Source organism: Harmonia axyridis, chromosome X (genome assembly GCF_914767665.1).
Source record: "Harmonia axyridis chromosome X, icHarAxyr1.1, whole genome shotgun sequence".
Lineage (NCBI taxonomy): Eukaryota > Metazoa > Arthropoda > Insecta > Coleoptera > Coccinellidae > Harmonia > Harmonia axyridis.
Genome location: NC_059508.1, coordinates 16,224,444 through 16,251,931, shown reverse-complemented (window position 1 = coordinate 16,251,931; position 27,488 = coordinate 16,224,444). Strand labels below are relative to the sequence as shown.

General features: G+C 35.8%; 2 protein-coding genes and 1 long non-coding RNA gene across 17 annotated transcripts in view; 1 reads left to right on the top strand and 2 right to left on the bottom strand.

Moving 5' to 3' along the window:
* Window positions 1–11,125, bottom strand: part of LOC123685924 (twitchin) — a 46,260-nt gene extending 35,135 nt beyond the window's left edge. For 13 of the 15 annotated variants that reach the window (XM_045625796.1, XM_045625799.1, XM_045625797.1 and 10 more), the window contains exons 1-11: window positions 10,594–11,125; window positions 9,878–10,233; window positions 9,629–9,650; window positions 9,030–9,192; window positions 7,053–7,194; window positions 4,699–4,834; window positions 4,067–4,270; window positions 2,561–2,862; window positions 2,062–2,285; window positions 378–1,136; window positions 52–321 (exon numbers count right to left, since the gene is read on the bottom strand). In XM_045625796.1, coding sequence (XP_045481752.1) covers window positions 52–321; window positions 378–1,136; window positions 2,062–2,285; window positions 2,561–2,862; window positions 4,067–4,270; window positions 4,699–4,834; window positions 7,053–7,194; window positions 9,030–9,192; window positions 9,629–9,650; window positions 9,878–10,190 — 2,535 coding nt within the window. In that variant the 5' untranslated portion in view covers window positions 10,191–10,233; window positions 10,594–11,125. The remainder of the gene's footprint in view (window positions 1–51; window positions 322–377; window positions 1,137–2,061; window positions 2,286–2,560; window positions 2,863–4,066; window positions 4,271–4,698; window positions 4,835–7,052; window positions 7,195–9,029; window positions 9,193–9,628; window positions 9,651–9,877; window positions 10,234–10,593) is intronic. The other 2 variants (XM_045625810.1, XM_045625807.1) reach the window with 1 other exon arrangement.
* Window positions 11,126–13,017: 1,892 nt separating this feature from the next.
* LOC123685910 lies at window positions 13,018–14,858 on the top strand. Its single transcript, XR_006748377.1, has 2 exons — window positions 13,018–13,481; window positions 14,038–14,858. It is a non-coding gene; the product is annotated as an uncharacterized LOC123685910 (long non-coding RNA).
* A 9,082-nt stretch (window positions 14,859–23,940) lies between these two features.
* Window positions 23,941–27,233, bottom strand: LOC123686063. The gene is made up of 2 exons (XM_045626020.1): window positions 26,997–27,233; window positions 23,941–24,810 (listed from the first exon to the last, which is right to left on the bottom strand). The coding sequence occupies exons 1-2, from the start codon at window positions 27,036–27,038 to the stop codon at window positions 24,154–24,156; spliced, it is 699 nt and encodes a 232-aa protein (XP_045481976.1). The 5' UTR covers window positions 27,039–27,233; the 3' UTR covers window positions 23,941–24,153.
* Window positions 27,234–27,488: the final 255 nt, after the last annotated feature.

Here is a 27,488-nt window from a genome sequence, read left to right as displayed (position 1 = left end):
AAAATATGCGCATTAAAGAATGTTGATTACAAACCACAATTAGAAATTCACCTCTTCCTCTTCTACTACCTTCTTTGTAACAGTTAAGGTAGCAGATACTTCATCTTCACCAAAGTCATTTTTGGCAACACATTTGTATGTTGCTGTGTCTGTTATCTTACATTTAGTTACAGTTAATTTAGCTATGGAACCATCGAATGTGATTTTGATGTCGGATGATTCTCTTATGATAGTGGAATTTTTATACCAAGTAATACTGATGGTTTTATCGACGATTTTAAGCGATGAAATGAATTCAGCTGATTTTCCCTCTTCCACTTTCTGAAAGCAAAAATGTTTAGAATCTAGAACTTTAAAAGATTGCACGTGATACATACAATACTAGTGAGGCCTGAGAGTTTTGGTTTATCCCCTTTGGGTTTTTCTTCAGGTGGCAGCTCAGTTACTTCAACGGTTTGTGATGTTGCTTCACCCTTCTCATTCTTCGCCACCAACTTGTAGAGACCCTTATCTGTTTTATTCACTTCTGCTATTTCTAGTTTGACAGCGAATTCACCTTCTTTAGTTTGTTCTATTTGTACCTTATGCCTAGTGTCCTCCCTCACTGCAGAGTTTTCTTTGAACCAAGTGCATTCTGGAGCAAATTTACTGAGCACTTTGCATTCCACTACTACAGTTCTCTTCTTCACAATCTTTATGACTTTCGGTTTTTCCTTAATAACAGGAATGATTTCTATGTTGAGGGTTAAATTGGCATTCAGTTCACCTAACGTATTCTTTATATTACATTTGTAAAGGCCAGAATCTTCGGTTCCTGGTTCTTTCAATTCCAATTTTATGTAATAAATATTTGTTTCGACCTTCTCGAAACTAATCTTAATCTTACTAGATTCCGTTACTTGTTTTCCTTCTCTGTACCAAACGATCGTTGGTTTTGGATCTGATTTTACCTTACATTCCATTATGACTAGTTTGCCTCCTTGCTGTGATGTTATTCTTGGTTTTTCTACAAATGTCGGACCATCGCCTTCTGGTTCTGGTTCAGCTTCGATGTTCAAGTTCAGGTTAGCGTTACTTTCGCCGAATTCGTTCTTAACGTGACATCTGTAGGTACCGCCATCTGCACCTGATGGATCCTGCAGTTACAAGTAATTATATTATCACCTGACTTTCTAGTTTTCCTGAGAGTTTTAGAAATGGATGACGTAAGTTAACTAGTTCGAGAACGATGGTTTTTAACTTTTACTGGATAGAAGAAGTGGGGGAATGTGAAAAGGAAGACATAAACCATTAGGTTATAGGTCCCTCAACGTACTCGGAGAAAGAAATCAGGTCAGCCTGGCTACTCCAGAATACACAGCAATGAAACGGTAGATAGACAAGCCAGGGAAGAGGAGTCAATCCCCTTCACCTGGCCAGAGCCGTTTTGTGGCTTTCCAGCCAGTCATCAAGCAATGAGAACAGAAGAGGAAGCTTGCGTTCTGGGGGACAATCATCTGACAAAGACAGGCCAAGTCACTCCTACTCAACGAGCTGGACTGAAAACTTCTCTCACTCAGTAAACAGAAACTGAGGGAAATGATGAGCGCACTCACGGAACAAGGTATCATCTGAAGATGATGTCTGAGGACATATGTCGCTTCTGCCAAAAAGCCACTGAGACAGCCAAACACTTGCTATGCGAATGTGAAGCTGTTCACTGGAAAAGCCCACATCACCTTGGCTCTTGGTTTTTAAAGCCGGAACAAGGGATGAATGTATCTCCCAGAAAGCTTATTGAGTTCATTGACTGGTAAACTGCTCGGGGATGTACAATAGATCTTTAGGTTAAGGTGCTTGTGAGGTTAGATGATCTTTTGCCCCTCCTCTAATTTAATCTAGGGTATAGAGCACATGAACTGAAATGATTTGAGCTCGGTATAGCAAAACCTGATTATGAAAGAGAGGATACTGTGATGGTGATTCTAATAGAACATAAGAAAGATAGATTTGAAGCTGAAGTGACAAGGCATCTCTTTCAGCTGTGGATTTGAAAGGATACGAAGAAGAAATTTAGTTCACCTTTATCTCCATAGATATTTCGTATATGTCTTCCTCGATATCCACGATTTTGATCTTGATTTTAGTCGATTCTTTCACGATGGTTGTTCCACGGAACCATGTAACGTCTGGTTTCGGTTTCGCCTTGCATTTGCACAACATGGTGATGAGAGTACCGCTTTCGTTAGGGATAATCTTCGGTTTTTCGATGAATGACGGAGCAAAACCAGCAGCATTATCTCCACCTGTAACGAAATTCCGTTAAGGCATCATTTTTCGAGCATGTAGATTGAAAGGACCATGCTCATGCAAACTGATGTCTTATAAACCCATATATCGCTGGAAAAAAGTCATATTATTTCGAGTTCAATCGGCCATAGACAGTGTGAATGGAAAAGGAGTGTACAGATCATGCGCAACCGGGTTGCGTTGGAAACCGTGGAGGCTAGTGGAGCATGCGTAATGTCTCTGGAGCCTTCTCCAATCTCATGCCATGGCCGGGATTGAGCAAGAGGCGTACCTTGGAAATTCAGAGCGATATTCGCGTTACAGTCACCGTAAACGTTGAACGCGTTGCAACGATAGTTTCCACCATCTTCTCGGGTCGGATCGGATATTTGAAGCGTAAGCAGATATGTATCTTTGGCAGTCGTTTTTCTTAGCATTTTTATTCGCGTACTGTCTCGAATTATCTTGTCTCCTTGGTACCAGGTGATCTCTGGGTCTGGGTGAGCCTCTAACAGACATTCCATGATCAATATGTCACCTTCTTGCCGGATGGTTGGCTTTTTAGGGAATCTTGGAGGCTTGCCGTCGGGTATTCTGTGGAAAAGCAAAATGCTTGTATATTAAAGATTACGTCACAGATTTCAGTAGGTTAATTTTTTTTTTAATTATTTTTAGTGTAAGTAGGATGTCGTTGGACTTAGTTTATTTGATAATGGAATAATCAATAAATTTATCTAATGAAGCTAGATTTTGGATCAACTTTTAAAGGCATGTAGTTAGAGAATGTTTTGATGATCACTGGCGTAAGAGTTTTTTTTTCGGAAGGTGCTTATTATTATTTGAACTGGAGTCGTTGTGGCTTGGTAAGCCTTGCGGGAACTGCGACCATGTAGATCTTTTGTTCTCTACCCTACTCATTCATGGAAACCCAAGGAAGTCATCAATGGCGTTGATCAAACTAACAACCTCCTTAAGGGCCTTGGCCATTACCATGGTTCTTAGGCCAGCCAGCTCTGGACACTTGCTTACCATGTTTTCGGCTGTTTCTGCTTCTAATCCACAGAGCCTGCAAATCTCATCTGCTGACTTTCCCATACGGTACAAATGATGTTTGTACCGACAGTGTTCTGTCAGCAGTCCCACCATCACCCGAAGCTCGGCTCGTGACAGCTTCAAGAGCTTTTTGGCGTAGGTAGGTGAAATCATCACGAATTTCTTGGCCTGAGTAAGTCCAGGAGTGTTTGCCAAGTGGGTTATCATGTTATTCAACTCCCATTGCTGGACCGCTGCCTTAAATTGGTCTTTTCCTAGCCCACAGAAAGGCCCAGGTCCAGCAGCTTCTAACCTTGATGTACCTTCTGCAAGTTCATCGGCTTTTTTGTTTCGTTCAACACCACAGTGCCCTGTTACCCATAGTAGAGTCACTTTATTGCCTCTGGCTAGTTGCTTTATGGCGTTACGGCAATCCCAGATCAACAGAGACCCCTGGCAGTAGAATTCCAGGGATCTCAGCGTGGTCTGGCTGTCTGTAGTGATGTAGACATGCGCTCACTTGAGGTTCATTGGTAAAGAGCCAGTATCTCGATCTGTAAAATAGAGGGCTCACTTTCCAGAGATCCTCAGTTTAGGTTCATGAACCCCAATGTCAGTACCTCGCTCTGATTTTGATCTATCGGTGAACCATATTGATCGGAAGGTGCTTACTTTGAAAGGATCACTATTCATACACATATATTCTTTACGGTCCTTTTTGTATTCTCGGTTAGTCAGGTTAGTAAATAAATAAAAAAAAGCTTACTTTGGTTTTCCCGAACCTTCGAAATTCAGGTTGATCTTAGCTTCTCCATCACCATATCTGTTTTTAGCTACAACCTTGTATTCCCCTTTATCTGAGTTTTTCACCCCGTTAATTTCTAATTTTGCTAAGTAATATAATTTTTGATCCTGCTCCATTGTGATAACATATCTGTTATTGGACTGCAACTCCTCCTTCCCATGAAACCTGTGAAAATTACAATTGATTTCAATAAAACCCATAAAATAAGCTTCTGAGTAATCTTTTCAATCATCTTATAATTTCTAGCGAACCTTTTTCTTGGGGAATGTGAAACCTACACCGAATTTCTTCGAAATGAAATCTAAAGATATCTTTAGTTTGAAGCTTTTATTTGTGGATCAATTATTCTCATGAATGCAATTTTGGACTATGATCTAGGCAATTTATTCTTTTGGTGATTAAAATAAGATGTAAACATTGCGAATTTCGAATTCTTTTGAACGTCAACCATGAAAATTCCAAAGAAATGAAAATGCGTCTTTTTTGGTCGATATGGTAAGCTTTGTGGAGGAGACGAATGAAATCTTTGAGATTCAGGATTTTCGCAGAAATTTGATCATTTCCTCCAACTGATTGATATGATTTCTACTCACCATACGAGTTCCGGTTTTGGCTCTCCCACACATCTGCATTCGAAGGTTATTTTGGCACCATCGTCAGTCTGTCTTATCACAGGGCGTTCAGTGAAGGTTGGTTTGATCCCATCGTCCGGTACAGGAGCTTCATCGCCTAGTGCAGAAAGTCTCCACTGAACTGGCTATCAATCAATTGGACAGCCAGCACAACTTCGTGCAACTTTGCAAATATTTACCTCAAGCTCAGCTTTTAATGCTAAATGTGCTCGGTTCAAAAATAAAAAAAAATATCTTCGACATTTTGCAAGAGCATGGTCATTGAAATACCTTATTAAGTTGGATCAAATGGTACTTTTCTGCTTTTCTAGGGAATTTATAGCACAACCTTTGATTTTGTTGTACCGATCCCATTCTTGGTCAACAAGGAAAAATATTTGCTATTTCCATCGAACGAATCGAGCACAACAAAATCAAAGTGATTAGTTGCTATGGGTTCATGGGTTCTGAGTACTAAATCAAGCTGATTTAGTGTAAGATAGCACACAAAAACCGTAAACACCACTAGGTGTTAAAAAAAAACTCTGAACTACAAAAAACGGCATATTAAAAGCTGAGCTTGTATTAGGCGACAGTTAGTTCCGATAGCACTTCAGCTGTGCTGACCGTTGCTGAATTTGCTCAGAAATGCAGCATATGCGATATTGAATGTTGGAAATATTTTTATACGTTCCCAAATTAGTCTCATTGAATTATGGATACGATGAAATTATTCTGAACGTATAAAAAAGAATTCCAATTTTTATGGAATAACCAAGTACCTAATCTTGGTCAAGGCTACATCTCTAAAACATGATCGATTCTAATTTTCGCAATTCCAAAAATCTGATCACTGAGAAAAACACATGTTTCAGAGATAAGCAAAAAATGAATTCGTATGTGTTAGTGTAATGTGTTTTTATATCCTCTTAATAGATTGGGTTTAATCAATACCCTTTTCTAATGTCAACTAATGAATATCGATCAAGGCCATCGATAATTGATTGGGAAAAATCTTCATTTCAGATTTAACCAATAATCGAAATACGCCGAGTTATTGATAATTCAAAAAATCATTTCGATTCCTTTCATATAAAATCCAAAATTTGTTCTGTTCCAGTTCTAAGGATGGAATTAGAATTACATAGTTTATATAATCTGAAGTAATTGTAGATGACCAAATTGTGAAGTTATCAATATAATTGTATCTCTTGGAATGAAACAGTTATTTATATTAATATTTGTACCAACATATGAAATAGCACTAAATGAAAAACATTGAACTCTATAAAATAAAGTGGGACATCTAAATTTAATGTGTTACGAAAATGTTGGATGTGATTTCAGCCAAGCTAAATAAGTATGCCAAAGTATGATTTTTCACGGTATTGTCCAAGATTTACGAAGAAATAAATAATTTTATCTCTAAATTCCTTCATGGCTTATTTTATTTCAAATACTTGTTTTATTTCTTTGTGAAAATATTTCATATTTTCATTTCGGCAGTTACACTTTTAAATTGTAAATCGTGAAACAATATTTCCCAGAAATATTTTGAGCGCAAACATCAATTAATTATTACTTTTGCTGAAAACCAATGAACCGATGGAAAAATTGGCATAATTTTGAATGAATATTCTAGTATTTGAGGAATATGAAAAATATTGATACCGCAGTGCCGACTGCCAATTTTCTGTTGACGAATTGCCAAATTTTTGAGTGCCCTCCTTGTATCTATCTATCAAAATATCAATGCAATACCTATTCTCGAATTTATTGAGTAATTTTCGCAATTAAGCTGTCTGACCACCTGAGTAATGCTGTGAAAAGTAAATAGACCTCGAATAGACTTTTTGGTTGATATTAAGTGTCTATGATGGCAGTCAGAAAACCTTGAGATTTTGGCATGCAGCTAGTTTGGATATCGAAACTGAGGTATCGAGTGACACCTTACATTTATGGTTGAAGGTATCACCTTTGAAAGTATTGTATGTCCATCAATTAATACTTTCTAGATCGAGGAGTCTTTTGATTGTCTTTTGTGTATGTGTTGTGTTTATGAGGTGATTCATGTATCTATAAACTATGATAAAGTTGCCATTAATTGATGTACCGTCAAAGCATGAAACATTTAACTCATTCGATGAAATTGGGCAACAAGTCTTGAACTTAGCAATTCGAAAAAACCGAGTTGCCTAATTTTCTCTATGACAATTCATGTTAAACTTTGCTACTGTAGCTCTATAACCATCATGAGGTAACAAATATTTTTTTGGCTCTACGCCGTTTACTAAGTAAGCTGAAAACTAACACGATACCAATCTGTTGTCACTTACTGTCAAAATTGAGGCTAATCGTGGCATTGCTTTCGCCTAGTTCGTTTTTTGCAGTCACCTTGTATTTGCCAGCATCCTCTACGGTGACATCTTCAATTTCTAAAGTTGCAAAATACGAATGGCCATCTTTGTCTAGCCTCATCTGCAATTAAAGTTACAAATGTCAAGATACGCTCGAAACAGCAACATTTCGAAATACTGACACAATGATAATACCATTTGTTGTATGAAAGATCTTGTATAGTTTTAGGAACAAGAATTTAGTGGTGGGATCTTACTAGTTTATTTTCGAGTGATACGTTGATAATCGGTACCCCTACCTTTCTATCACCATAGTTACACCATAGTTACATAGTTCTACCACCTTAGTTACCAGTTACTCTGGTGAGGGGAACCGATGATCAACTTATCAATTGAAAATAAATTATTAAGATTCTACTTCAGTGCATCAAAAAATGCGTACCACGATCAATACAAAAAAAGTAGTCACTTATAAAAAAACGATCTTTTGACGAATGGTAGCTTGGAGATCCACTCACTCGTTTTTTGCTTTTCAAAAATGACAAATTGTTATTGAATTATCGTTGCAGAGATAATTTTGACTTTCCATTTCTTCACACTTAAATTCAGGATAAACATAGAAGATGAATAACAAGATCTTGACATGCCAGGTATAGTCAACAGGAAATCGTAGGCCAAATCAGTTACTAAAAGATAAAATTAGGACGAAATGATATCGGAATGTGCATATATTCCCAATATATTGATTCGAAGCTGAAAATAGCCATTGGCTTTCATTCCAAAATAAATTGTTTTATTTGTGAAAGTGGCGCTTAAAATAACAAAAGCTAACTCGAGAGTTCCAAAATAGATTTGAGAACATCGCCCAGTTGAGAAATATGCAACAACTCATTGCCTTTTGACAACAATTACGAAATAACTTGGAACCTGATCAAATGTATGAACGCTGACAAATTTTCTTACTTCTCAATTAAAATGGCATGATTCATCATCAAGTGTTCAATTCGATTTCAATTTCTTGTTGTTCGTCTGTATCTGATATGCATCCAACCTTTCTCTTGAAAATGGAGAAAGTGAATTTGATTTGGGGATTTTCTCGAAACACTGATTTAAAAATGGTTTCAGCCCTCAAAATTTAAGTACTTTTAGGGTGACGTTGAGCACAATTTAGGTACTTTGAATTCATAGATTTTTTGTTGGACTCAAAGAGTCTCTGTTGCACCTGAATTGTAGAGCTCTACTTTTTTATTATTTCCAATATTTCCTTAGATATAGAGAGATAGGTAAGGGTTGTTTTGATTCCACTGCTCTGGTAAATTTTTAGTGGTCTCAAAAATGTTCTCAAGTGAAATGACACAACGTGCCAAACTATTTATTTCAAACAGTAACACATTCATTTTTGTTTGCGTCTTGCTTGGTCTCCTTGAATTTCACGTAACATTTACAGAATTCAGGATGGAATTTAATTCGGTCCAACTTTTAAGTATAATATATTTATCTAATGCACTATTAGAAAACTCCAAGGGGACTGCCAACCAGCCAGTCGTATTTATTTTTAGAGAAATCTTGGATACTGAATCTAAAATATGTTGATTTATTCGAAAGTTATGTCTGTGAGGAAAAACCAACACTCGAAGAAAGCTTCTTGGTGGGAAGTGTTTTTCTTCACTTCAGACTTTTTATTTCTACGTCATATAATGTGTGGAGTAAAAATGATTTGCAAATGGATTAGAAAATTGTATATTGTATTCATACAGGGAAATATGAAAACAGGTGTCAAAGCCGCGACCTATAATAGAACCCAAATCAACTGCCAAAACCTAAGACACTCACATATGTGTCACATAAATAGAATATACCTACTAATAGTGTCATGGTTGTATTTTATATTCAAGTCGACGTAAAAAAAAATCGTTTTTTTTCTAGAAGAAGAAGCAGATGATGCAATTGTCTTACCTTATGACGTGATGATTCTTTAACCGGATTTCCATTATGAAACCAACTGATTACGGGTCGTGGGTTTGCTTGGATCCGGCATTCAAACAAAAGTCTTTTACCATCCTCTTCCTGACGTATTGCAGGTTTTTTGGAGAAGGTGGGTGCTAGACCATCGATTTGTCTGTGGAAACGACCATTATATATGTCAGAAAAAAGAAGATATACATATGCAATTCAAACATAATTCAATTCATATCTCGAAAAACTGAAATAAAATTAATTTTGGTTCAACACTTTTGTGCGATTTACTTAGGTGTGCTTTTAATAAAGGATATATTTCCATTTTGGATAAGATTCAGTTCTGCACATTAATTTCGTGAGGGAGATCCAGGTGAGTCAATTATGGGATAGCCTATGCTATCAACAGCTATAGAAATTCCCGTTTAGTTTAAGAAATTTGACCCATGACGCAAAACTGCGATGACTAATTCTAGGTCTAGTTTCTGCCAAAATAAAATAATCCTAAGCGTGGGTTCGAGACATGACAGTAATGAAGCGGAGAAGAATTTACGGTTCATATCGCCAAAGATTTTCACCAAAATTCAGTATCTACTTACTTTTCTTTCGGTTCGTCCATAGCTGCAAAGAAAATATCAATTAGTACCTTGCTGAACAACACTTTGAGCATGATATTTCGCAAATTCAATATCTAAACAATGGATTGATTTCGAGCAATTGTAACCAAGCTGAAGGATTAGAAAGTTAACTGATACTTAAGAATTATGATGCAAAGTTGTCTTTGTAGTTATGGAATGAAAAATTGAAAGCTTTTGGTATGAAATGGTAGGGTTGAAAAGATGACTTACGGCTGAAGTTGAGGTTGATGGAAGCTGCAACCTCCCCCATTTTGTTTTTCGCTTTGACCTTGTAAAGGCCAGCATCGGTCTCGATGACATCATCGAGTTCTAAGACCACCAAGAACTTATTGCTTCCAATCGACTGTATTTTGAACTTAGTCCTCGCATCCTCAAACAGCAGGGTGTCACTACGGAACCACTGTATTTCTGGTTTTGGCGAAGACAACAGTTGACATTCGAATATGAGTTTGTTGCCATCGTCCTCTTGCCTCAGCTGCGGCTTCTGAGTGAAGCTGGGAGCGAAATCCTCGGCCACTCCCATGCTTTTTTAGTGTATTGGTGATATTGGGAACATCAATATTACTCTGAAAAAATTCTTCGTTTTAGCGGCAACGAAGAGATTTGATGGTCGAAAGACAAGCCAAAATATGAAAGGTTAAATTTTGATACTCAAATCATTCTTTAGACTTAAGATTTGTGTTTTTGGCCTTCCCGTTTGGTTCACTATAATTTGGTGTGAAGGAAATGTGTGAAGTGGTTTCTGTGTTTAGTGTGTCACTTCACTGCGGCTACCCACTGCGTGAAAGTCGAGGAGATAGCAAGGAGGGTAACCTTGATGAGGAAACCCCAGCACCAAGAGAAGAGAGATCACTAACTTAATCACTATGGGCCACAGCTATCACTCGCGGTATCAGCATCGAGCAGCCGCAACTTGAGGAACTTACTTGGTCGTTCTTAGTGATGCAATTTCCCACGTCACGTCACTTCACTTGTCGCGTGTTGAACCGTCGAGATGCACAAAATCGCGTCGTTCGTTATTCCAGACGTTGCTTGGTGGTCTTCAAAGCAATAACTATAGACCATCGACGTTTCTGCTGGACATCTTACGGCGTCCCCACCAGGAGGATCCCCACTCGATGAGAGTGACGCCAGGCGTCGGCGTCCTTGTTACGCGTCTTACGGGGAAACGTCACGTGTGTTACTTACAACTGCGACACCCTCGCTGAGTAAGATGTCTCATTCGTCAGTTATTCATATGTCAATCTTCAAATGGGTGTATTAGTTGTTGTTTGTCATTTTCTATTCATGATTTTGGGAGAAAATAAATGGAATTTTCTTGTAGTGAACTTGCCAACTCAGATGGTTCGGATCTCTTCAGATTTTACACCCCTTGAATGTTATATAGGTGATAGATCATGGCAACATGCCGGCCACTCTTGTGTTCATATATCAGCACTGATAGGAATACGGTTGCTTGATGGACTAAATGTGGCCAGGTATTGTCAAAAATGTCAATAGTGATAGAGAAAACGGGTTGCGAAATGTCAATGTCGCACTTAGATGCTACAAAGTATTTTGCCAAAAAAATTTTCCTTTCGTTTTTCGTTTACTTCATAGAAATTAATTACCGTTTAAGAGATATAGAGCAGTTCTTATATAGCTGTTTTTTTAATTGGGACACCCTATACGCAGATTTGCCGAAAAGAATACCGTTATCGTTTTTTTTTTGAAAATTTCATCCGTTTCAAAGATATTTGGTTTTTTCTTCATTCTTTTGATGGAATACCTTATATATAATTGTTTTTTCATTCATTTTCAGATTTGATTAATTCGGTTGTATTCATTGTATGGTTTTGATCAAGTCATTTATAGGGTGTCCCATTTAATTGGAAATTAATGATTGTTTTGGAGATATAAAGGAGAGTTGCTGTTTTTCAAATGGTATACCCTATACACTGTGTCCGTAAAGTATGGAACAAACTCATTTTTAGCTAAAGAGACCATTTTAAGAAATAATCCTGAAACACATCGATTTTTTATTTTAATTGACCGTATTTTAAAATAATAATCTGATATACAAGGTGAATTACTTTCGAGTAATGACGTCATCGTCATTTTTGAATGGAACACCCCCATTTTGTCTCAATTTTGATGTTGATTCCAATTGGTACAGGGTGGACAAAATTACAATAGATTTGTGTGTGCTCATAAAGTAACATTCTTTATTAGTTAAATCAACAATATTATCAAAAATACTCATTGTCTAGCGGCAATTGGTTTGAATTTAACACCCTGTAGTTCGTTACATTATTAGATTAATAAAAATGAGCTGTTTCCAAACATGTTTGGAACTAGCAGACAGAATATGAAAGAAACTATTTCTTATTTTATACATTTTTATTAATCTAAAAATGTAACAAATTACAGGGTGTTACATTCAAACCAATTGCCACTAGACAATAAGTATTTTTGATAATATTGTTAATTTAACTAATGTTACGCGTTACTTTATGAGCACACACAAAACTATTGTATTTTTGTCCACCCTGTACCAATTGGAATCAACATGTGATACATTTCTGAAATCAGCTCAGCTAGAGTAATCAGAAAATTGAGACAAAATGGGGGTGTTCCATTTGAAAAAATGACGGTGACGTCATTACTCGAAAGTAATTCACCCTGTATATTAGATTATTATTTTAAAATACGGTAAACTAAAATAAAAAATCGACGTGTTTCAGGATTATTTCTTGAAATGGTCTGTTTAGCTAAAAATAAATTTATTCCATACTTTACGGACACAGTGTATATGAGTTGAGCACAATTATACAATGGACACAGCTAGGAACGGAATGATTTTTAACAAATCTGTGGCTTGAAAACTGCTTTGAAACAGGGTGTCTCATTTAAAAAGCACCAGCTCTCCCCTATATCTCTAAAACGGTAATTGATTTCTAAGATCTGTTATAAGTATTATATAGATCATAAAATCACTGGAGAAACGTTTTAGAATTTTTTGGATACCTCGAATAGAAATCAAGATATAGCGAAACAGACATTTTTCAGAAGCGCCCTGTAACTCGAGAACGAATCAAGATATCTATGATCTTCTTCCTGATATCTAATTATTTTGAAAAAAGATATGGGGGGTCCTTAAAAATTCTTATCTTAATCTCTAAGTCTTAAATTTTGAGATCAAGACATTCCAAAAAAAATCAAGAACATATTTGGAGTTCTCGATATTTGTTGCAGAAATAAAAATGGCTCCAAAGATTTTTTTCGCGTAGATGTTTTGCCCACGGAAATACATTCATAAAAAAATGTGAGAAATTGATATGATTGAAGTATAAATATGATGCATCGAAATTTGTAACGCATGTTATCGATTCAAGAACTAATGATTTCATGTATCCTATTCGAATGAATGATGGGCCTGTTTTTGATTCGGATGGACTCATTGAGTGAATCACAAGTTCGTCAGGTTTGGCAGAAGTCTATCTTTCCAAAACATTTTCAACCTGTTTGTCATTTTCGTTAGGTTACAAATAACCAATACAACGTGATCTTCCCACTAATATAGTCCACGTTAAATTTAACCTAGCGAATTCCAAGATGTTCATGTGAATCACAAGCCAATCGTCGACCCAGAATCGTAACCTATCTAACAAATTATCAAATTGAAGGCAGATTGATATTTGGCCCGGTCCTGGTTCATCAAGAATCGTTGGACCGGAAGAACCCAGCTGAAGTACTCTATAAGTGAACTTTATTGTTGTAAAGTTCAAGTCCACATCGGTGAAACGGATGTGCCACTTTTAAGTTTGTAAATTCAGTAAGTTTTTGAACCATGAGACTTTGATGAGGACAAATTTCATACAAAATACAAACATTTGGAAACGTACGTCAGTGTTTATGTTAATTCATTTATCGACTTATAAGCTGTTCCATTGTATTGTATAGTTTTGGAAAATTTTGATTTTGATTTTGGTTGATGTTTCAATTTTTTGTCAGTTGAAATTGTATTTTTAGGCAAATAAGTACGTATACAGGGTGGTACCCTGGACTTCCAGGGTGAACGAAAGGTACGATATTAAAAATTTGGATTCTTGGATAGGAATCACTGCTCTATCGATCTGAAATATTTTTAGAGTTATATTATATTTAAAAGTACTAACAACTTCTATATTTCAAATAGAACACCCTATATATTATCATATTTTTCGGTTTACCGTAGCTTCTTGATTATTTATGTAATAACATTCTTGTCCCTTATCTCTAGCGATTTGCGAGTAATTGATCAAATTTTCTTCTTTTTTTTTAATCAAAACATAGTTTCAATTAACATTTCCCACTGCGGTACTTGAAATTCTAGAGAGCCGAAATTTCAGGTATGGATTACCAATACCCCATGTAGTCTGAGTATATATTTGTCTCAAGGGGAAAGTTGAAGCGGTCCAGAAATGGTGACTGTGTTTTCTACAGAAAGCCTCCTTTGTACTCGTCAGATTACTTGTTTGAGGTTTTTAAGGTTATGAATCCCCACCAACTATTTGTGATGCAGATATTACTAAGCGCACGAAAAATTCAAGTTAGACAAGTTACGGCAAGTTCCATAATCCATGCGAAAAGGCTGCTTTATTAGAAAGTCGCCTTTGAAAGGAGCTTGGAAGTGGCTTTGGTTCCATAAACATAATCTATTCATTCGAAACTGTCAAGTTTCCTAGGGTTGGCAATGTTAAGAACTAGTGATTTATTGAAATTGAATTTGTATTTGTTGAGAAAATGGAGAAAGATTGGTATAGTATTCTGTGGTACTTAATTCCGAATTTCCAAATATGATAGAGCATAAACAAAAAGGATCCTTTTTCTTACCATGAAGGATCACTATGCAGACTTCATGATGAAGGACACTTCGAAGCTTTCTTTAACCTTAACCTTTCATTTGTAGAGGAGCCTTTTCATGGAAAGGGAGATTTTACTTTCGATTACTAACCTAACTAAAAATGTATACGAAACAAAAAACAAGATGAATCAATACCTTGTCAGATGATTTGAAAGCTGGCTTCAGGCTATTTTTGGTCATTTTTGCAAGTATATGCTCACGCCTGAGTGATTATTGTTTATATCTTGTTGATATTCTAAATTTTTATTTCTTGTTATTTACATGATAGTGGATATGGAACAAATATTAAAAGTTTTCGTTATTTCACTCAATCATTCATTGTATCCTTTGCGTCACATTGATCTATTCAATGTGACTCAATTCAACAAAAATTAAAGAGAGAAAAACTAATTTATCTTCAAAATAAGCTTGAGGTAAATGTAAGTATTCCCAAAATTCACAACTATGAAATTAGGGTCTGAAACAATCGTCAAAAAAGGCATGCTGTTGAGTGTCAGCCATCTGGGAAGATAATAGACGCAACAATAAGAAAGTTAGAGGTAAGGGTTGAAGAAAGTAGAGATGTAGCGAATAGAAATGATATAGTGGATCGACGAATATCCGAAGCAAATCATATAGAATGCTCATAATGAGCTGGGATGTATACAATTATCTATAAATAAAGTTAGTCCGGCTTATTTTTAGAGCAGAGCAGAGAAAAAGAGACGTGTAATCTTATACATGGCACAGAATCATGCCAAGCCATATAGGGCGGCACAAAGTAGTCAGTTTGAAAGTCCATGACGAAATCTGAATTGAATAAGTTACTCGATCGAAACCGAGTTGAGAGAAGCTCTCCGTTGAGTGCGAGGAGATAACAGTGATCTTATTGTTAAGAGCCTGTGCATGCTCACCTGCTGTCAATGTACCACTGAACTATTTTTGATTCTATAGCGATTTTGATGCCTTTTTGCATACCGATATTTCAGATTTGGCCAACGGCCCAACTTTGTCCAATTAATAAAAATTTTATTTGAAAGTCCGACCTGCCTACATCACTATTTTTTCATTGAATTTCATCCAAATTCTTTGGAAATGATACGTACGTTTTCTAGAAAAATCATAACGTGTTATCAAAGCAAGTCTCCCAACGTAATAGAGTATGTGGCTGACTATAAGTGAAAAATCGGTATTTCATAATTAAACTGCTCCACATGAGTTAGGGATACTGACTTACATTGCAAAAAATATAGTTAAATGAGATTTTTGTGATGAAAATTCATATCAATATGATTTCAAGTTGCAGGAAATAAAATTAATTTTAGCCTGTGGGTCTGCAGCGTATACAGGGTGGTTAAGAAAAATCGAGTAAAATAACGAAATTTTATTCTCAGAGAATTCAATCATTTTAAGACTATCAATACAATGTATGGCCTCCACGGGCATTAATAACAGCTTGACATCTTCTTTGCATACTACACACAAGGTTGTTGAACATATCTTGAGGAATTTGGTTCCATAAACAGGGCAGAAGCTCTCTCAGATCATTTAAGGATTCTGGGGTAGGTTGATGATTATCTTATCTTCTTTGGAGCATTATCCCCTGCATGTTCTACGCAATTCAAATCTGGTGAGTGCAGAGGTATTGGTAAATGTGGAATACCAAGCTCCTCGCGCGCATTCTCAACTATGGCTGCACGGTGCGATCTAGCGTTATCGTCTAGAAATTGAAAAGTTTCACCAATAGCAGCGTGAAAATTTGGCACAACATTGTCAATGACATGCTCCCTATAGTATAAGGCGGTCATATTCCCAGGACAAATGTGTAGATCTGCGCGCCCGTTGAAACATATCCCGGCCCATACCATAACACTACCCCCTCGGAATGGATGGACTTCTTGGACATAGCGACGATTACGGGGTATGCGTGGGATTGTCCATACCCTTATTCTTCGAGAATCTGAAAATCGTCCATATATGATTCATCAGTGAAAAGGACACTACGCCAATGATCGTTCCAATTGATATGTTGCCTTGTCCATTCCAGTCTTTGACGCTTATGGTCACGTGTTAATGGGACTCCTCTTAACGGACGTCTAGAACTTAGATTCACCTCTCTCAAACGTCGTCTGATGGTTTCGATGGAAACTTGGACCCCATCTGCATTTTGAAGAGTATTCCGTAGCATTCTACACGTAGATGTAGGGTTTCTTCTCGCCGAAACAGGTGTTATTTTTCGTCGCCCACCAAGCCTTGGTCTTTCCAACACGGAACCTATCTGCCTGAACCTATTCCAAAGTCGAGATATCACACTTTCGCTGACTTGGAGCCTTTCCGCTACAACAACATGAGTTAGGCCACTCTGTAGCATTACGATGGCCTTATTAGCATCAGCGTTTTTTAATTTACGTCTTGGCATTTTCAGAAAACTCGTTTCAAATCGAAGCCGTTGATAAACTGGACACTGGAGTTCATTAGAACTCTGCTTTGATCATTTTCAGTGGTAGGTATAAGAGAATTTAAGGATGCTATGGATAGAGTAAATGATTGGTGTATTAAATGATTAATAATGATCGTTTCCAAAACTGACAGAGCCAATCGTCTACCCAGAAAGCAAAACTTACCTCAACACTGTAGTATCACTCAGTGAATATGTTAAGTTTCTGACGTCATAACAATAACAAGTTGATAACAATAGAAGAATGCATCTCTTCATTCCGGATTATACGACTCAATAAACCCTCCGCCAACCCTTAACCTTATAATATATCGCTGTAATTCAACTCTAATGATGTTGGCCTCTACCTATTCAATGCGAACTTCATTATGCAGATTCTGGGAACGAAAGGCTATTCAAAATAGACAATTATGAAAAAATAACAATACGTGCATGCAGAATATTTCCTCGTTATCGATACTTTGAACATAGGAATCTGAAACAATCCTCTTTTCAACGAAAACATTCTTCCTGGAATCAGAAAGTATTCAGCTTTGTTAGGGGATCAACGAAATATTGGTTATTTCTTATGAATTGAAATGCATTTTTTTAATTTTATTACCTGTTCCGATACAGGTGTTCACAAATTGTAGGTACAACAAATATGGGCCAACCGGCCTTACTTTAGAAAATCAGGTTCTAAATATTGTAGACACTACCCAATAAATTTTTGGGATTGTTCATAGACTCATTCTTGAATTTCAGAGAACATGTGGAACATTTGGGCCAGAAATTGAATCAGATAAATTTTGTCATTAGAATGTTTAGAAAATGTCAGAATGATAAATAAGTATCATTACCACTTGCTGATAGAAGTTGGTATAGGGCAAAATTCAACCCCATACCCAAGCTTCAAGATTTCTAAAGTTATATCTTTACACAATTTTCATATTTCCCAGAAATTATTTCTGCGAAATGGAGAGTCCACAGAACATTTGATGACCTGTTTTGAATTAGTATCTATAGGTAGGTCTCCTAATTGCAACCAATGTTTGGACTATGGGTCGACAGCAATTCTGTATATATTACGTGTATTATTTGATTACTGTGAAATAAATGGTTTTCCAATAAGGGGTTTTCATTTTGAGGTTTCATTTGGCCATTCAAAATGAAACCTTGTATAATTTTCCTGTCAGAATGTAGAATTCAAAATTTGAAGCTATAAGAAAGCAAACCTAGGATTTGGTTCAAAGTGTTTTTCACATCTTGTTTTCAACGTTGAAGGGGTAAGGGACTTTCTAGGTTTTGATTGTGACAAATTGTTATGCTATATATTCCAAAATTTCCATAGAATTCGCAGAAATTAGGGTTTATTGTTTTGAAATCATATCCACCACTTGTTTAAACCGCCTGTTGAAATTGAAAACTATTCGGAACATGTTCTCCATGTACAATATGATAATAATAGAAAAATATTTTCCATGCAGAGGTTTTATTGATATATTCTGAACACATTCAATTCGTAATATCATTTCGAATTGAAATGAATATAACGAACCTTCAGTGTTTACAATTTATTTCATTCGCGTCATGATAAAAAGGATGTAAATAACCTCTACGTGAACTCTCACTGTGTCACAAATATCAGGGAATTTTTCGATATTGTTTGATAAATAATAAAAATCTTTTTTTCGGTTTATTCTCGATGAATTCCTGATTTCACGTGAAAATTATAAATCATTCACAAGCTTTCTGTGGGATTTGAATAAATACAACTGGTAAAGAGTTTCCCAATAGGATAAAATGGCACCAGACATAAACATTTAAAAAAAAATACATGAGGAGCAATCTAATTTATTTGATTTTTCAACACCACGTCTGACCATAATATCTCAGCTGAAAACATTAATCTGTGGTGACAGGGAGTTTTTTACACCGAGTTGTTTTATGTACAAGTATTATAGGCTATTGACCCTATCAGAATATATACAGAACAGTAAAATTATGTCGACGTACATAATCTCAACTGGTTTTGCAATGAACAGTATTTCTTATTTTTCTGAAACCAATCAAAGTACCTACTTCTCAAAATAAAGATATCGTTATTACTAAAATAAAAGAAATGTTCAGAAAAGATGAGGTAACATCTAAGTATTCGAAAAAATTATCATCTTTCATTTCAGTCTTTTTGTTCACCCCTGTATATATCATAACAAAAGATAAAGTGACTGAAGACGGCATTTGAACAGTGAAGTTCTCGATGAATCAAGTTACAATTAAAGAAAAATAAACTACAAACATCGTTGAGATTTTCGTCCATTCCTATAATTTTGCAGGTGTGTTATAAAATATTGGAGATGGTGGACTATCATCAACGTAACATACACTTTGTCGAGGAAGTTCCAGGAATTTTATTTTATTTATAGGATTTCTTGACGTATGGGAATATCGAGAAAAGTTCTTTGTGCCTCGTTACTTCAAGGTAAAGAGATTGAGATTGTATGTAAGCTCAAAAAGCATATCAAAGAACTACCTTATAAGGTTGGAAACATATCAGGGATGATTATTGATTATTCATTGGCGTACCTTTATATTTCGGACGATGGTCTGCTCATACGTAAAAATTTCGAATGAACTCTTTTTTAGTTAATATACATATAGAAAGAGTCCTTAGGACTGAATCAATTGTTCAGGAATCAATGTCTTAACAGGCCAATTAAAAAGTCGTGGGTCTACCATAGTAAAACAGATTTTTTTGGCAAAATTCTTTTTCATTATTCAAAATAGTTGCCTTCGAGGGCGATACAGCGATTATAGCGATCTTCCAACTTTTCGATACCATTTTTGTTGTACGATTTGTCTTTCGCTTCAAAATAGGCCTCAGTTTCGGCGAGAACTCCTTCATTGGCGCTAAATTTCTTTCCAGCGAGCATTCTTTTGAGGTCTGAGAATAGGAAAAAGTCGCTGGGAGCCAGATCTGGCGAATACGGTGGATGCAGAAGCAATTCGAAGCGCAATTCATGCAATTTTGCCATTGTTTTCATTGATTTGTGACACGGCGCATTGTCTTGATGAAACAGCACCTTTTTTTTCTTCAAATGGGGCCGTTTTTTTTAACGATTTCATCCTTTAAACGTTCCAATAACGCTATATAATAATCGCTGTTGATGGTCTGGCACTTTTGGGGGTAATCAATGAATATTATACCTTGCGCACCCCAGAATACTGATGCCATAACCTTGCCAGCTTACTTATGTTTTTCCTCGCTTTGGATTCGGTTCATCGTGTGCAGTCCACTCAGCTGACTGTCTATTGGACTCCGAAGTGAAATGATAGAGCCAAGTTTCATCCATTGTCACATATCGACGCAATAATTCAGGTTTATTGCACTAAATTAGCTTCAAACACTGCTCAGAATCATTAACACGTTGTTGCTTTTGATCGATTGTGAGCTCTCGCGGCACCCATTTTGCACACAGCTTTCTCATGTACAAATATTCGTGAATCATATGATGTACATCTTCAGATGATTTCTTCACAACGTATGTTATCTAGATCAACTTCACCTTTCGGTCATTCAAAATTATTTAGTGAAGTTTTTCGATTTTTTTCGTATGCCACAGCCTCTTTTGGGCGTCCACTGCGTTCGCCGTCCCCGGTGCTCATTTCACCACGTTCAAACCTAGCATATCAATCAATGATGGTTGAGCTTCCTGGTGCAGACTCCGGAAACTCGTCATCAAGCCAAGATTTTGCTTCAACTGTATTTTTCTCTTGAAAAAGCAGTATTTAATCAGCACACGAAATCCCTTTTTTTCATATTCTTTCAAATAACAAAAGTAGCTACACTCACAACGCAATATCTCACAAACTAATGGTCAGACAGCTGTCAAATTTTGACAAGTATTGTTTGAAGGTTGGTACTAAGTATAAATCATATGGATTTAATACTAGCACTGCCATCTGTGCATCAAACAGGGGACTTTTCAATTGGCCTAATAAGATGAACTTGAAATGATATTGTAAATATCCAATTTTATTGGTAGTAAAAACATAGAAAGTATGAAACATCTAATAATGATCAACTATCGGCTGAAATCCAAGAATTTCGATGAGTTGAATTGGATTGGAAACGAATCTGATTTTCACGTAGGTACGTTTGTTGAGTTGAAACAACAGGAATTCAAAGAAAAACATGAATTCATATTATCTAAAATAGAACACATTTTACTTGGTGGCTTACAAACCTACTTCTCACACCGATGCGTTTGTAAAAATATACATCTGGCCCAATTATTGTAAACATCTAAAGTAGATCTAAACTTATGTTTTTCAAGGAAACATTTTTCATTCTAGAACACGACATTAGACCAGAATCATACCGCAATAATAAGACGGATGATAAATTTACAGATATAATAAATCCTAACAGAATCGTAATCTTTCCCGTATTACAGGGCAATTTCAGCGAATATTCTTGCGGATCTGAGCATGTGATGAACATCAAAATATTCTCGGATATTCGAATACGTTTCAAATTTAACACAACACAGAACTTCGAGAACTGATAGTTTATGTTAAAACCATACAATGTTGATATACATTCACCATATTGTAGATTCCTGAAACTTGATCAATAAACGAAGACGTATAGGTGGAAGCAATTTTTTTCTTTCCAAAATAGTTCTTCACAGTTTTAAACTCGACTGATGAATGAGACAGTCTTCTGATGGTCTATAAAAAAAGATATAAATAAAAAGTTATTCACACTAAGAATTCTCTCTAACTTTGGCAGCTTCTTGTTGTTTATCTTTAGATGTAGGCTTATTTATCTTTGGATATAGGTTTATTTTCATATCTTTAAGACATAATTAATACCTCCGAGACAAAAAAAAATTGACGCCAAGTGAAAGTATATTACGGCATCAATAAAAAAATTACTCACTCAAACTGAGGTGCTATTTTTGAAACCGAGTTGGTACCTACTCATCCATCGAAAACGATCTAAATGTAACAGCGTATGTTGTTTTCGATACATTTTTGAGACGCCTCTACTTATTTCAGGATCCACCAAATGAGAAACGCGATGAATAAGTCCATTATTAAGGAACACGTTTATAAATCAAAATGTCATTCTGTCCTGATCCAAATCCACACAATGCTTCATTATATTCATTGGCGACTTCAAATTGCGAAGTGGTATTTTTTTCGGGCAAATTCTGCGCAAATACAGATTATCTTCGATGTTCTACATCTGAGATAAACCTCGAAAGATACTAAAGGGTGTTTTTTTTTAGAGCTATAGAACTTTAAATTGCAATAAAACAACGATGGATTATTCGATTGACATGAATTTTATTTATCCGCAAGATAATCTTCTGGCATTACATTTTAAATATGATTTCTGGCATATGACCGCCACGGCTGACTCGGATGTAGTCCAATCTGGACTTCCAATTTTCGATGACTTTTTCCAACATTTGTGGCCGTATATCGGCAATAACACGGCGAATGTTGTCTTCCAAATGGTCAAGGGTTTGTGGCTTATCCGCATAGACCAATGACTTTACATAGCCCCACAGAAAGTAGTCTAGCGGTGTTAAATCACAAGATCTTGGAGGCCAATTCACAGGTCCAAAACGTGAAATTAGGCGGTCACCAAACGTGTCTTTCAATAAATCGATTGTGGCACGAGCTGTGTGACATGTTGCGCCGTCTTGTTGGAACCACAGCTCCTGGACATCATGGTTGTTCAATTCAGGAATGAAAAAGTGAGTAATCATGGCTCTATCCGATCACCATTGACTCTAACGTTCTGACCATCATCGTTTTTGAAGAAGTGCGGACCAAAGATTCCACCAGCCCATAAAGCGCACCAAACAGTCAGTTTTTCTGGATTAAACGGTGTTTCAAACTACACTTGAGGATTAGCTTCACTCCAAATGCGGCAGTTTTGTTTGTTGACGTAGCCATTCAACCAGAAGTGCGCTTCATCGCTAAACAAAATAAAATGGACGTAGTGCGCGATACGTATTCCGCACAGAAACATTTTTTTCGAAATAAAATTGCACTATTTGCAAGCGTTGTTCAGGCGTGAGTCTATTCATGATGAATTGCCAAACCAAACTGAGAATGAATCACTTGACAGCTGTTAAATCGGTCGCCATCTTGAACAGTAATGCCAACTTAAAGTTATATACCTCAAAAAACACACCCTATATATCATGTTTTTTCAGAAAACGCTGTTTTAACCCCTTACGATTTTGTCGATTAGTATTATTAATAATAAAATAACACATGAAATATCTTTATTCCTCTTTATTATCTCTTATTATCATTGTTTCAATTATGGAGAGAAATCACGGCATGAAAAAGTTCGACTTGGTGCTCCCTAGCTCTAAAAATTTCCTTGTTGCAGCTTCTAAAATTCGTAAATTCGAATTTATTGTCAAATATAGAATTCCTGTAATTGGATCGATATAAGTAATTAAATTTATCATTCTTTCTGGTTCGATAAACAATTCGGGAAGTTCTAGAAATAGAAATGTCAATTATATCGGTCATTGCTACCCTTGGGATATTGAAGTTTTTTCCTATTGGTCGTTCACGTTGCCGTGAATTTGGAAATTCGTCTGGAAAATTTCCTCAAACTTTATCGTTAATTGAGAATTTATGGCGAATAATCATGAAATGGAAATGTTCGAGTAAGTTCGACATTTTCTCTTTCTTTCAGTGTTTTTAGTTTTTCTCATTTCTCTCTCCGAGCCGAGAACACTCGACGACAAAAAACTTCAAAGTTGTTCGTTTTCCGGTGGGCGGAGCCTCTATTATTTTAATAAAATATAGCATAGATAATGAGAGAGAGAGAAATAATGTGCTGGTTTTTTCATACTGACTAGAATGAATGAACAAACCGCATCTATTAAGTCTCACTCCAGGAAAACAGGTTGAATCAAAACAATAACGCAAATATAATCTTTAAATTATTTATTCTTATGATTTTCATTATGGCTTTGTTTCAGTCTTATTGTAAGCTGATTTTAACAGTCAAAACTTAAATATTAAACGAGATACACATATAATTCTCAATTAACTAGTTTTTTGTCTTCTTCTCTATTTCATCGAACATATACTTGTAACATCTTTTCACCCTGAAATTTGGTTATTAAGATCTTCAATTGATTTTCAATGGAAATTATTTCTTTCGTAATGGAACCTTAACCTTTTCTGAGAGTCTCCAGTTTGTCTCTGTCCTGGATAAATCATTTGATCACTCATTGATCCTTCTGGATATTCGTGAACAGGTCGGATATCACCTTGTGAAGGTCTTCCAAAAAGCCACTCTCTGTTGTTTGATGGATGCCTTGCAGTACCAGAATTGTTAGAAATGTCTGATCCACCATTTCTGTTGGACAAACTAGTTTGTATACTATCACCACTTCCTCGTGTACCTTGATTGTTGCTCTGACTCATCTGCGATGTGATCTGGCTTCCTTGAACACCCTGTGTGTTCAATTGATTTCTGTTGACGACTGTGCCTCTGGTAGTATTTCTTTGTCTTTCGATATGCTCTGCATTCAGAAGCCAGAACGGTTGGTGTTCTCTATCCCAAGTGTTCAATGTATTGACCAGATCTTGATCACCTCTTGCATCCACTGGGATTTTTGGTGTTGAACCACCTTCACCAACACGATTTTCCACAGATATTGTGGTGGAAGAAGATGCATTGTCATCTTTGAATCTGCTGGCTAAACCTGGTCTACCAATTGGGCCAGAGCTTGCATAGGATGGTCTCTGTGCTTGACTCAACATCACCAATGAAGAAAGAACGACCAGAACTCTCTGTAAAAAAAATGGTATAATGATTAGTGAAACTCAACAGATTTTTTCATTGAAAATTGAAAGAGAATTTTTATCGATATCAAAAATATTGAATTGTTTCCTTGTTTCAAAAATAACAAACAAGAGGAATTTTTCTTATTATCACTTTTATCTGGTTTTAGAGAGTACGAATTGTAAATAATATTGATAGCAAGCAAAAATTCAACAATGAAATGTTTATTATTCATGAATTATCAATTCGATAATGAAAAATACTGAGAATCAACCTCGACAATATTGAGAGCTGATAATTCCTTGATTGAACTTTTTGACAAATTCAATATGGTACGTATAAGAATAAAAACATTACATATTACTGATCAAGGGAGATTTAAATGATTTCATATATTGAGTTCATTTAAAGAAATGTGAAGTCATATCTCATGCAGATAATTCAAGACTCCAACATTCTCTTCATCTACCTAATAATTATTATTTCAAAAAAATTATGTTAGAAGGATGCTCTCTTCGAAAAAGTAACTTTCTATAATTTGTTCCATTTCTGTGCAGAACCAAATGATAATAATGAAGAAAAGTGAAAATAGAAAGTGATAAATGCTTCATGCATCCTCAAGAATGCAAATGAGTAAACATTCTGTGTAATCATACCTATGTTTATAATTTTTTTCTTGGTGATGACTAGAGTTTCATTGAATAAAAGCAGTTGCATTTTATCGAAAACAATTTATGTATGCTGAAATATCAAAAAATTCACTACAATTTATTTCATTAGCTAGTAGATATCTACTTGTTAAGCGTTTCAAACTCTTAGTTTTGTGTGTACATATTTAGTAACGCCACTGGCATTTAATGATGGAGATAAGAACGAAAAATTGTGTTATTGTTGAATTTGGTGTCAACAGTTTTATCGAATCTTCATTAGAGAATTTATAAATAATATTCAAATTATATAGGGAATCAAGATGTTCCTTAATTGTATGAGGCAATAAAACGTTTACTAAAAGAATATAAAATCCGTTGAATATCTTCACAGATATGTATTTATTTCGCAAATAGGTATTAAATAAAACGAATATGTGACATTGTTGGCAGCATTTGAACTCCAGTTTTAGCTCCAATATTTGTTGGCCATGAAGTGGTAGGTAAAAGAATACGAAATGAATATTTCACTTCTGCGACATTCTTGGAGAATGATAAACCTGTTTGTGTCATACAAATTAAGCATCCTCGAATTCATATTTACGGTTAACGTGCCAAAATATCATTAAATTCGCGAGATAAAAAAAAAATCAATCGACGAAATCGTAACTGAAATCGTAGAACTGATGTAACACTGAGACATGATGGAAAACTCTGATAGTTGAAAAGCCACTGACTCATTTTGACAATACATATCCAAATAGAACATATCAAGTCGATTGGGATATGAGACAACCGATAGGAATGAAATGAGGTCAACATTGCAAATTTAGTAATGATTTTAATCGATCAGATATCTAAATACGAATCGAGCGGATTTATTAGAGGAAATGAACACATTTAGAATTTTTTTATGAATTAGACTTTTCGCTTCCGAAAATTTCATATAGTTAGCCTATTCTCAAATAGAATAGGCTAACTATATGAAATTTTCGGAAGCGAAAAGTCTAATTCGTCAAGAAATAAAGAAAAAATAAAACTTGATGCGGGTTTTTTTTTCGAAATCAAATTGAGAAAATCTAATGGTAAGATTCTCATTGCTTGGATCTGGTTCACTCTACAGGCCGGTCGTAGAAACGAAGTTTAGCATAATACGATCAATTATACCAGATATTTTTCTAGATCAAGAAGAATTTGAGATATGCATAGAGATAAATGTTTATATTCGGGTCAATAATGTAATAATGAATATTTTCAATGAGAATGTACTAGTTTTTGCAAAAATGAATGTTTTCTGTTATTCATTTGGTGATAAAAAGATCTCTTGTGTTTTTTTTTCGTATTTTGAATAGTCGGCATGTAATTTCATATGTAGGTGAATGATAATCTTTATCGAAATGAAAGATTGATAAACTGAAAAATTAATAACAGTAATAGATTGGAATTCACTAGTTGATAGTATGATTTTTTTGAAATAAATATCAACATCTTGATAGTAACAAAATCGAAAATAATAAAAACTGTTAGAATGACGTATCGGTTCTCACCATTTTGCTTTCTTCCCGTTGGGTTAACAGAACTGTAAACATAAACAAACTGGTGCCACTACGAAGTTGTCAGGTCGGCCAAGAACTACGGAATGAGTACTCCCAGACATCGAAGAAGTTATTTATTGTAAACAACAAATGGGGATTATTATAAACGAAACGCGGGTTCCCAGACTTGCTAAAATTCAACTGCAGGAAAAGCCCAACCACGGACGCTCCCATTTCCAACGAAGAACTGGTTGTGGACATCGTGGATGTTATCTGCACGGTCATTACCAATTACGTCTCGGAAACATCTCAAACTCGAACATCCAATGACGTAGATGGAATATATTCGGTAAATCCTGAGGTTCTAGTTCAGAAGCAAAACTCTTCTTGTACCTCCGTTATGTTTTTTTGTCCTAGTTCTGCGCTGTGTTATCATTCTGACAAATTGCTACTATTCTGTGGTCTGTCTATCTGGTCTCATACGTAAAAACAATAACTTTTGAG